The sequence below is a fragment of the Bombus pyrosoma genome, linkage group LG11 (assembly GCF_014825855.1).
Source record: "Bombus pyrosoma isolate SC7728 linkage group LG11, ASM1482585v1, whole genome shotgun sequence".
NCBI classification, from domain to species: Eukaryota; Metazoa; Arthropoda; class Insecta; order Hymenoptera; family Apidae; genus Bombus; species Bombus pyrosoma.
The window spans coordinates 6,082-18,323 of NC_057780.1; the positions used below are offsets into that span (position 1 = coordinate 6,082).

Genomic DNA, 12,242 nt, shown 5'->3' on the forward strand with positions numbered 1-12,242 from the left:
CTGAGAACCCGTTATAAATCTTAAGATTTGGTTGACTAAAGTCCTTCAAACAGACAAACAGTCTTTGTCCCAACTACGAGAAGATAGGAGAAATCTGCTTTTCTCACGAACGACGCTTCCCTCTAGCAACTTTCTCTCAAGGGCGGTTAGCATCCTTCTTCAACCACCAACATAGAAATTAACCAATTAACAGGAACGTCCATTTCCCTCACTTTTAGAACGAAGGCTTTCCTAGACGAATCCGGTGATCTCGTGTCCTTAGACACACCCCTTCATAGTTTTCCTCTGCAGCATAATCGTGACGGAAAGTCATTCTCTCGTGCGATCTCATCGACGAGAGAGAGTAACGTCTTTACGATCAGTGAATACTTCGCGTTTTGTTAACAAAGAGTCAGATTTAGATTTTGGGAGAACGTACATCTATTATCCCGTTGACCGCGGATTCGTTATCGAACCTGAGGCCATTGTCACTAGTGTCGCGACGAACGCCTAATCACCGCGGTTAATTGTCAAGACTGTAATATCTCCATTATTATAATAAACTTCACCTGTGTTGTATCGCATCAATGGCTAATTCCCGTGAAGATTCATTTGACGCCCGCAAGCCTGATCCCAACGCAAACCCGACATATACATTTGAAAATAATTCTTTATTGAAATATCTTTTTACAAACACCAAAATGTACGTTCGGTCCAATCATAATAGAAGGAAAATTGTACGATGTGGATTATTTGGTATTCGAGCGCAGGTTATCGCTGTCGATGATAAAATTGAATATAATAATTCTGATGTTCGCCGTAGCAATTCGCGGGAGGTGTAAAAAGCACTTTGATTTTTTCGTTATTGCTACTTCAAGTTATGAGACACGAACTCTACGTGGAAAACAATAGCCTGGATAAGAAGCTACTATATAGATTATACGCGAATTGTTGTGAAAAATAATAAGCGCAAGGCAGTGCGAATTATGAACAAAGATGTAATTGAACAACTGATTTGAACTTTGCTGAAGAGGTGATTATGTATAAACATGAATAAATCATTACAAAACAATTCATATATTCTGGTCATATTACACTTTTACAATACACTTTTACGTTTTTTTATAATACATATTATCTATCATCATACTAGCAGTGCTACATCAAATTCATATATTGATTGGAACTAAAATTTACTAATACTATGTATATTAAATGGTACGGTAACTCGGTTCGGAATACAGGCGACCTCGCCAATTTTCATGACCTTGAAATACATTGTCAAAGCGAACATTCCTATACACACATACATATATGTGTGTATAACGGCCGCTACACTTTAGTTGCCAAGATATTTGCAAAAATCTTCGATTACGTTTATTTTAAGATTATGCTTTATTCTGGATAGCCGCATTTTTATACATCGCAATCTAAACTTAGCTCATTGATGGGATAATCGTTCTTAATATTGTACAAATAAAAAAGAAAAACTGATGGATTAGAATAGATCGGCGTAGAATAGCATCATGCAGCCTAATGGCGGCAAGATAAGCGTGAAATAATAAGAATGTTGTTCTTTGTTTTGATCTTCAACTGGTGAAAGATATACAATATACAAATATACCTACCGTCGTTGTAACATTGTTTACAGAATAAATATTTATGAAATCATTTATCGAATAACGCCATTTGGTATTAAATATAAATTGCTTTACAACTTTTGAACCGGAGCCGAGCGGCGGTTTACATACATAAGAAAAAGTTGTTCGAAATATTGACCTTGATAACGCATTTCAAGATCATCGATGAAATTGCCCCTATTCCAAGTAATTATCAACCGTGCACATACGCGTGGGCATTAAAAATAATGCTTGATCGAATTGACACGTTTAAATATTAAATCATTGTGTGATCCCAGTTTCAATTGATCAGCTTTATTTGATTTTTCAATTCTGATAAAAATTCATTAAAGCCTATTGAACTCTGAAATAATTCAAGTGTGTATCAACTCATAAATATTTTTCTAAAATTTATAGCGTAGTAATTATATCGGTATAATAAGTTAAACAAGATATTCGAAGATATATACATAGTAATCTCCAACTCATGAACACAACTTTTTTTCATTCTTATTAATAATGGGAAAAAGATGATGATGTAGGTTGCATTTGATTCAAGACTCCTACGTTGACTTTCCTTAAAATGTGTTGTTCACATTAGTCGACAAAGAAACGATGATCTCCTTTGACTCACACACTACATCATAGTTTAACTTGGCAACATACAGAATAGCTTAACTGAGCATCTAGCTCATGTTTAGCATACACAAGAAGCAGGCTTTCTGTGACGAGCGATATGCGCGAAGACAAAAGTACTGTGAGTCACAAGAGGACGAACTACGACTAACTTGTACGAATATTCTCTTTCGATGTTGCTCTGTCCGATATTCTCTACTCGTTCACTCTTGATTCGCTCCGGATTAAAATCTGTGCAGTCCACTTTGAATGTCCTCGTTCAGCCTAATAGGGCTCACACGACGACGACTTGGAACCAGTACACCCAACTTCTTCTTTAGCAGTAAGTTAAGAACGAGGCCGTTCTTCAATCGTTCGTTGACTAGCAGTGCTACTACGTGAAAGGTATCTTGTCGATCAAGGCAATTTCCCATGTCGTGACAGTATATATGTACACATGTACATGGGAGCTCTTTCTCTCTCTCTCTCCCTCTCTCCCTCTCTCTCCCTCTCTCTCTCTCTCTCTCTCTCTCTCTCTCTCTCTCTCTCTCTCTCTCTTGTTCCGGTAGATATATCAGTTGGAAGACACCGTCATTCTGACGCAACTATGCCGACTGAACGCGGAAGCGCGAATATCTCAACGTTTCATCAGCTCCCACTTCCTATCCCGTTTCTGGCACCTCCGCTCTAGCCACGGATCTATAAATATTCTTCGAATTTTCAAATTAACTAGAGAAAGAATGACAAATGTCAAGCGAGATTGTTTGTATGTGTTTGTTGTTCTTTATTCCTTTCCGACTGACAGCAATATCTTTCCTGATGCGAATATCACTTGTTACAAGAAATTCGCTAATCCTAGAAGAGTAATCCTGACACAACCTTGTGTAGCTTAACCTCCGTTATATGTATATTAACTATAAGGAGCAAACCGCGAGACTTTATGAATCAATGGAGATTTACATTTCCTCCGCACCGTCGTATTTCATCCGGCCGACACGATTAAGAAAAGAGAACGAAACAAAATACACGAAACATTCGGTAATTGCGAAAAAAAATCGAGTGTTGCAATTCTGCAAAGGCGGAAACGATTCTCGATTCTCGAAACTGAGATTTCAGATGTGCCGAACGTAGAAAAAAGGACAACGTGAGTGAAAGAGGAAGAGGGGCGTTCGGCAAACGTTAAAGGCTGGAGACAAGCTGATACGTTTAAATTAAAAATCAAGCTTTCTTATTTTTGATTTGTGATAAATGAAACATGTTTCCCAAACAAGATGTTTCCTATATATTTATGATTAAAACGACACCAAATACGATATACCCAACCTCCCATCCCGTAACCAGGATGACGACTGTGCAATTACGAAGAGGATATTCTTATGCAATTATCGAATGTTACCTGTATATTTATTGATGACAAAAAATATATTTCTTACATTGTCAGAATTGACAATTCTCACACTGTTATTCGTATCATTTTGTGCAACACCATGAGTTTTTATCATCATACGATGGTGAAAGGTAAATCAGCATTTTATAGATAAAAATTAGTCATAGAAATTTTCATATCACCCGAATGGATATCATTATCAGTTATACGAAATATTATAGTTTAATACGCTAAACACAATGCTGTGTACTCGCATATCGTAAGTAATTCGAAAAATATGGAGGTTGGGTGAAGAAATGGTAATTAATATCTTAATGCGTGAAATGCGTAATGATGTAATGTATATTGATTTTAGCGAAAAATTGAGAACCGATATAACCGCTGATCTTCCGCATTTCGATCAATTGGTACGAGTTATAACACGAGTAACGAAAAGCTTATAGCTTCGTGAACTTGAAATGTCCATCTAGTATTAAAAACAGATCTTTAAATCATGCAACCGCGAATATTTTTGCATTTCAAGTAACGGGCGAAACAATTCACTTGCTTACAATAAACGGGGCACCCTGTACATGAAAGATTACATAATATTTAAATCAGTCTTAGTGACCAAATTTAAACTTAACTTATCAGTGTCTTTGAACAATTCGTAGATTAACATTAATATCACGCTTTTATTTTTAATATACCAAGAGGACACGTTGTTCCTTTGTATTCTTTCGCTACCGTACTAATATTTGACAATTAATGATTGATTAGTCCACCTGACATTAATTCTGTTAACTACTTTACACACTTGTCGCATATCAAATATCGTATATGTATGTATGTACGTTTCGTTATAGGACAAATGGTTGTAGAACCACATTTAAGAACTAGACGCGCACAACAGATCAAACGTAGTATTCGTTGATATTCAGCGCGTCAGAATCGCATCCCTATACACAACTTTCCTGGGTTGATATTAACGGTGTACGTACAGTAACAATTTCTCTTGTGGGGTGTTTGTTATTCATTGTTGAAACATTACAGTCCCGAAATGTATTTCTTGTCGACAGAGATGCCAATGTGAACGGCGAAGTAGATGATGGATCGATTTTTAATGGTCTTGCATTGTGATCTATGCAAGCATAAATCGTAGCTTCTCTTGTACACGGTTTACCACCTACGATCACCCCACTACCGTAACCGTCGAGTGTACTTAAACTGCCAATTCCACTTGCACCAGTCAACGTTGCATCGCTTACTAACGTTGATAATGCTGATGGACGTGTCAAACATAATTCGGCGTACGTTACCTCGTCTGATAACTGAAAAGCATTAAAATAACATTACATTATTACCTGTAGAATAAGTCACATTATGCAGTAAAACTATACAGTAAATAAATTTACAAATTTGCGCAATAGATGAATATACAAATTTGCATATGTACATACATAAACGTGAGAATGGGCATTACACTTATATGATGGGCGTAACACGACGAGTTTATGTATTTTTATTGTTATTGAGTCAGTTCTGATCTCTTTATATTTATTCTTATTTATAAGAATTACGTCTACATATTTATCGTAACGCTTATATACGTACTATGCAGAGTTGGAAAGAAAACCAGCGAAACAAAGTATCAGTACAAGAAGAGATACTATGCTCGCTCCGCTCATCAAGCGATTGATGAAAAGCTGTAGCCGAAAATACGTATGAGATTGGACTGGGTCTGATTCCATTGCGATCAGTCGCGTTCGCATTCGTTCCGCTTCTTTTCTTTCCAACTTGGATTAAGCGCAATGCTCTGAAAGTATGTACTATTTTTTCAAACTTTTCAACATTATTTCCAGTTTTTTTACACTAAAAATCAGCAGAAATATGTGAATTTGTATTAAATCTTTTTATCGAATTAATTTTTTCCCGAAGTTGTTCACACAGCTGAATTCTGCTGTTTAAGAACAAACTGGCTGTTACTTTAAACTGTTTTTCTAAAAGTAATGGCTTCCAAAATATTCTGTGAAATATGTTTCCAAGCCCCGAGCTTTGGGACTTTGTCTTGTTCACCTCTTCGACATAAATTTCAGCCCGTAAAACAAATACATGTCAAATATTTTTTCGAGAACAACATCGTTCGTAAGTTTCATTAAAATCGGTGATTTACATTTGGAGATGATTCCTTGTTGGTCGATCTGGCGCTACAAGATGGGATAGTTTGTATGATTCTCTGAAACAAATTTCAAGTATCAAGACAATATGTCCTCGGTTATTCAAAGCTTTCAACATTAATAATATGCTCGATGAAAATGCTTATAAATACTTAGAGTAGAGTAGCAGAGCATTTAACTCGTACAGAACCTATTTTAGAAGACAAAATTTACGTTTACTTCAAGAGAAAGGTATCTGTTATAAAATAATGGTATTATTTTACAATGTCTTATCGTTTTACGATATGATTTCTTGAAAAAAGATTTGATGATCCTTCTTTCATTCGACTACTATTGAAGCGAAAAAGCTATAGCTTTTGTGTATCATTACATTTTGTATGTTCACGTTCGAGAAATTTCCGTTTACCTTTTGTAGGTACGTTTCATCACAAATAGCTTTTAAATGCAATAAAAAATAACGATTTAGTCTGGACAATTACTTAATAAGCGACTGATATCCAACTTCTACAATCGATTAAATCAATCGCAATTTTGAAAACTTAATTTCTTATAATCATAAGCATTAATCAAATTAAAAACTTTAACCGACCAATATCTAACATTCGCTCGTTCTGTGCGAACGTCAATTTTTTGTTTTTTATTTATGTATGTAAATATAAGTCAGACATACGTGTCTTGACATACAGCGATAGTAATTCCTTTCAATAAATAACATTGAAACTGAAAAAAAAAACAACAATAAATAATTGTTAAATAACTTTCTACAGCAAAGAAACAGTTATAATTTAAAACTTTCACGTTTTTCTTAGTTTGGCGGTATACGTGTCCCTTCCTCTCTCCACTTCAACGCATATCTAGGATTAGAATTAACCCAGTACTGGTCAGGTCATATTCAAAGCGGAAATTATATATCTTGAAATAAATGTTATCAATATCATGATAATATGTACGTAGAGTTATTATTATTAGATAATTATTAGAATATATTAAATAATAGTTATCATTATCTGATTTATTTCGCCACAGAGCAAATTTCTAAAATTCTAACAGAAATAATTAAAAGTTATTAGTTATTTCAAATATTATATAATAAGAGCTATTTGTTCTATGGTTTGAACAGCTTTATATTGACACCATTGTTATTCGCAAATTTATTTTATTTTTACTTTCAATTATACAAAATTAGCACTATGTACATATGTATTTCCTTTTCATATTATTCTTTTGATATAAATACAATAAACAAGTATCTGTGTGCAAATATTGGTAGTAAAAACAAAAGTTTTCATTTAAAACTGCTCTTTACGCAATAATGTTTATATACACGTTTTGATTTGTCTTTTCATAGAGAACAACGTTTTCTTCAGTTACTGTAAATACAATTATCTGCCAAAGCAAAAAAAAAAAAAAAAATAAAAAGAAAAAGAAAAATAAAAGAAAAACCGAAAAAAAGAGACAGTTTACTTTCTATTGAGGAAAGCAAACCAAATTGAAGTACTAGAACCAACGTAACTCACCGATAATGCCGGATAATTATTATACTCGTGTGGATACGGTGACAATCCTTGCAGGTGAGTCACTTGTTGTATAGAAAGCGAAGTCGCGGTAAGTCCATCCGGTGTGTTTTGCGTGGCTAACGGAGTGCCAGATATTGATCCCGTCAATTGGTAATCAGAACCTTCAAATTTATTATTATTATTGTTATTATTATTATTAATTGCTTGTTTATGAGAACACTTAAAACTTGGGGGTCCCTATTGGCTCTATTGATCAGTCGCCGGCAACCAAAAACCAAGCGACAAAACGCACAGACCAAGCTCGGAGACTCGAAAGTTCTGAATATCCTAGAGAACGTCGACGGAATGGATGCCGAAGAAACTGTTCTAATTATAAAGTTACTTCCGACGAAGTAAAAAAAGAAAAAAGAAAAAGATTAAAGAAAAGGGAAAGAAAAAGGAAATATATCGGATGCATCCATTCTTGCAAAGATACCATACGACAGTTGCGAACGTCCGCAACATTTGTTAAAAGGCACTAGTCTCTACTGATTACAGGTCAGCGAGCCGCGTTTGCGTCGCTCGTGTTTCCGTGCTCGCTGGGGACTCACTGGTTGCCGCGACCAAATGCGTGTGGTCATATATTGCATATGATCATATACTCCAATGAATCCAGTGGGGTCGCTGGTGACTGACACTGGTCGACAGTGCGTATTGATCCTTGATAAATAAAAAAAAAAAAAAGAAAAAAAAAGGAACACTTGCAATAACAGAGATGTGCATACCACATTCTATCCCCCATAAGCTGATAAGTTTTACATAATATAATATAGATTCTAGTATACATACCTTTATTTATTGGTACAACATCTGGATTTCTATCTTCCGTATCATACAAATCTTCGGAACTGGGTGCGGTGCTTTTCTTTAACGGTAAATCACTTGGTCTTTGAGTTCTTCGTTCATTTCTAATTTTCATAGCTATTAGAATAGTAATAGTAACAAAAAGCAATGCAGTTACTACTCCAATCAATCCTCCTAATAATGGGGAAATTTCGAATGGTACCGGTATTCCTGCGAACAAAATATATGCATCGATGTAATTGTGTCAAAATTTGTACGTCATTTGAAAATTGGAATATACCATACTTGCAATGCATAATAACAGGAAATTTAAAATAATACGAAAACTGTAATTCAAGTATGATGATTTGCATACTAACAAGTTATGATATGCAGGGAAAGGTAAAAGAAAATATTGCTAGCTTTTATATACACATTCGGTATAGTAGATTGAAATAGATATAAAGATGAGAATCAATGAAAGGGAACGCGCAAATGAAAATGTTATCTTTCATGTCGAACATGTTTAAACATTAACAATTTGCGATTTAATATCGACGAACCACGAAAGGTTTAAACTATTGTCCCGCATACAAACAACAGTAACTTGTTATACACAATGCTAATCGAAGATCATTTGCTTATCTGAAGCAAGCAAATATCGAAATTACACTTTAAACGGAAGCAGCAAAAGACCAGTTCGATGCAATATATTTTCGAAATAAGTGCAACGTGATCTAAAAGTCAATTATGTATTTATCGGAGAAATCGAATAGCAAAGGATCAGGATAATACCAGTATAGACAGTATGTAACATTACTTACCAGTTTGTTTCTCAGCAATCTTTAATGTAAATCCTTCCAACAAAGTGGGTTCGCTTCTTCCTTTCGCATTTACGGCATATAAAATCATGTTCAGGATTTTGCCAGATTGTAATCCGTGAACAGTAAAAACAGCGTTTTCTTCGGATGTAATATTTGCTTGCAGTGCACCTGTATGCTGATCAAAGACTTCAAGAAGAAAGTGCTGCGGTTGACCACCGTCGAAACCAACGCAACACTCCACCGAGAGTGAATCGGTTGTTTGATTAGACAGCGTGCAATTGTACAAAGATTCAGGTTTTCCTGTAGAAATATAAACATAAACAAAAACGATAGATTGTGTAATGATTTAAAAATTAGGAGGAATGCATCGATATAATATATCCGCAAGGGCTTGAACACATATAAACCTGGAAAGGGGGGTGGGGTATAGGACATGTTCATTACAGAGCTACCATATTATCGATAGCTCCATCTTTAAATTTATTAAATATAGGAACAAGCGTTTTTATAGCTTATTTACTGTTGTTGTTCTCTGTTGATGTTCTCGAAAATTATCAATAGGACATTATTATTGATTACTTAAGAAGAAAAGATGAAAAGAGGTTCTCTGCAGATATTTTCATGATCGAGACGTTGAGGCAATTTAGAAGGAACGCAAAACGTATCAACCACTCTTGAAACTATTAAGTCGAGGCTATCGTCGTACTCGTCAACAAACTCAGGATTCCGATACTCGAGGCGATGCCGCCGCATACCCCTAGTTTTAGACGTTTATTATGGGATGATTATTTGCTTGCGCGTTCTCGCGCTTCGTATACCTTATCTGTGAAATATGCAGAAGCTGATCTTTTTCCAGTTTCATGAGAGATTAAACGCTATACTAATAGACTATACTAATGCTATACTAATAGAATAGAGATTAAGGCATTTACTAATGCTTTAGCGAACCTTTGAAAACTTTCAAGAATCAACGCAAGAATCTTCGCGTATCAGTTCATTCAACTTTTAGTTGTTAATTATAATAATTTACAAGTATCCCGTAAGAAATTGTGCAAAGAGACGAAAGAGAAGAAGAAGAAGGAGAAGGAAAAGAAGGTGGAGGGGAATGAGAGAAGAAGAAATGACTTGTAAAAAAGGAGAAGTATAGGAGAGACCATAAGCACCTAACCAAGATCGACAACAGAAGTGATCGAGATTGCTGAGATGACAGTGATGGAAACGAAAAGGAAAATTAGAGGAACGGGGAAAATAGTCACCGATGTTGAGATCCTGCGTAATATGTGCATTGTGCATACACTGGTATAATAATGCAATTTTGATGTTGAAGAGTAGAAGAGATGGGATCAGTATGAGAACAAGATGGCGAAAAACGGACAAATAGTATAGCAATCGACGTGATTTGAAATACAATCATCGTCGAAAGGTTCATACCAGAACGTTGTTCATCATATTAATCCTTGCTTAAATATCCGACGCTTACAAATATACTATCTGATCTGATATTATTGCTCCTGGGCCGAAAAATATGGCTGTACTACCGGAGAAAAAGCAGCACAGATAAGCTATCATTAAATTTATAGTGATATATTTATAATTCTCTAGATTTAACGGATGGCGTATAAATATTACCTTGTAATAGTGTGGGGCCGAGGCCTCCATACCCGTCAAAAGGAGCAATAACAACGAGGAATTAGCGAGGGCGCTTTGGCAAAGTTTATTAAGGTGCGGCTGGCCAATCACAGGATACAAGTGTTGTGGATTTGATTCCCGTTGCCGGAGCCCTCATTTTTCCTCGGCTCCTACAATAGTACAATATAGTGTCGCAAAATCGACTTTGACAGTATATCACTTCTAAATTATCAAATTAATTAGTGAAATGGGAACGATGAAATAACAACACAATGATAAAACAGAAATATTCCGAAAATGGGTCACACACCAAAAACTGATCCAAAATAGAAACAAAATTATACCTTTTTATAATATGCATGTTTCACCCTATTTCCAATTATTTCAATTATTAAATCTCGGCAAGAAATTATGGTAGTCTTGGATATAATCTTGCGGTAGATTCTTTGTCTCTGCCTCTTTGTCTGTCTTTCTCTCTCTCTCTCTCTCTCTCTCTCTCTCCCTCTCTCTTTCTCTCTCTTTCTCTCCCTCTCTCACTCTATCTGTCTATCTATCTATCTATCTATCTATCTATCTATCTATCTATCTATCTCTATCTCTATCTCTATCTCTATCTCTATCTCTATCTCTATCTCTATCTCTATCTCTCTCTCTATGTCCCTCTCTTCCTAAAGCTTTCTTGATTTATTACATATTACATATAAACGGCTTGCACAACAAAAGTTCAGAATCATATACCACAAATTTATATTGATACTGGTATCGGTATTATGGGAACATCAGGTGGTGTAAATACATAATTATTTTCTAAGTGTAGTAAGTGGAGGAGATATTACAGTCAATTTAAACCTTTTTAATTGTATCCTGTAGTTTTTACCGTTAATTTTTATATCTTGTAGCGCTGGTTGAAGCTAATACAACGATCTGCCACATGATATCGTTTCATATAGCAGAGTGTGTTAAACTAGATCTGAAGATCAACGTAAATCAATAGCTGAACCCTACTTGTCTGCATCGTGTAATGCCATTGAATGACGTCGCGTATGGTTTAACTACGGATTTACGACACACCATACATACACGCGCGCGCGCGCGCGCGCACACACACAGAGGCAACTAACAGTTCCAGAGTTGGTTGCACCCCAACTTTATGATCTATCACATTTTACAGAATTATAATACTTCATATGTAAGAATGCTGCAAACGTAGTAACATACAGCATACGCATGAACATTTTCTATTTAGTCTATTCTATTTCTACTTCGTTATGAGAGTATTCCAGGTTCATTACGCTTACATCTTACACGATGTATCTCGTAACTAATGATACAACCGAAGAGAAGATGATATTCTATGAGAAGATAAATTGAAAACATGCAACAAGGTTTTTCCACGCAGAGGTATGTTTTTAAGAAAATTAACTTCAAATATTTGATTGATAAGTGTATATCAATGTGGAGTTTATCTCGTATCTTTCCCTAACCTTCACTCTCACTTCGAAATCGTATGTTTCATTCATAAAGGTGAAGGTATGGTTTAACATTTTACGAGAGTAAAAACTTCCGAAATTCCGACTAACCACGCAGAGAAACTAACTCTCTCTTGTGATAAACTCAAGACATAGCGATATGTAAGTATGTACATGCATCTGCATTTTGCAGATGTACTATCATTTCACCGTTCCCATTTCGCG

General features: G+C 35.4%; 1 protein-coding gene across 10 annotated transcripts in view; it reads right to left on the reverse strand.

Annotated features, from left to right (window-relative positions):
* Positions 1–263: 263 nt before the first annotated feature.
* The window catches only part of LOC122572583 (synaptogenesis protein syg-2-like), a 108,880-nt gene continuing 96,901 nt past the window's right edge, over positions 264–12,242 (reverse strand). For 5 of the 10 annotated variants that reach the window (XM_043737697.1, XM_043737694.1, XM_043737695.1 and 2 more), the window contains 5 exons: positions 8,920–9,219; positions 8,102–8,326; positions 7,274–7,434; positions 5,753–5,815; positions 264–4,910 (listed from right to left, as the gene is read on the reverse strand). In XM_043737697.1, the coding sequence (XP_043593632.1) occupies positions 4,539–4,910; positions 5,753–5,815; positions 7,274–7,434; positions 8,102–8,326; positions 8,920–9,219 (1,121 nt within the window). In that variant the 3' untranslated portion in view covers positions 264–4,538. Of the gene's footprint in view, positions 7,143–7,273; positions 7,435–8,101; positions 8,327–8,919; positions 9,220–12,242 lie in introns of all 10 variants that reach the window. The other 5 variants (XM_043737699.1, XR_006318507.1, XM_043737698.1 and 2 more) reach the window with 5 other exon arrangements.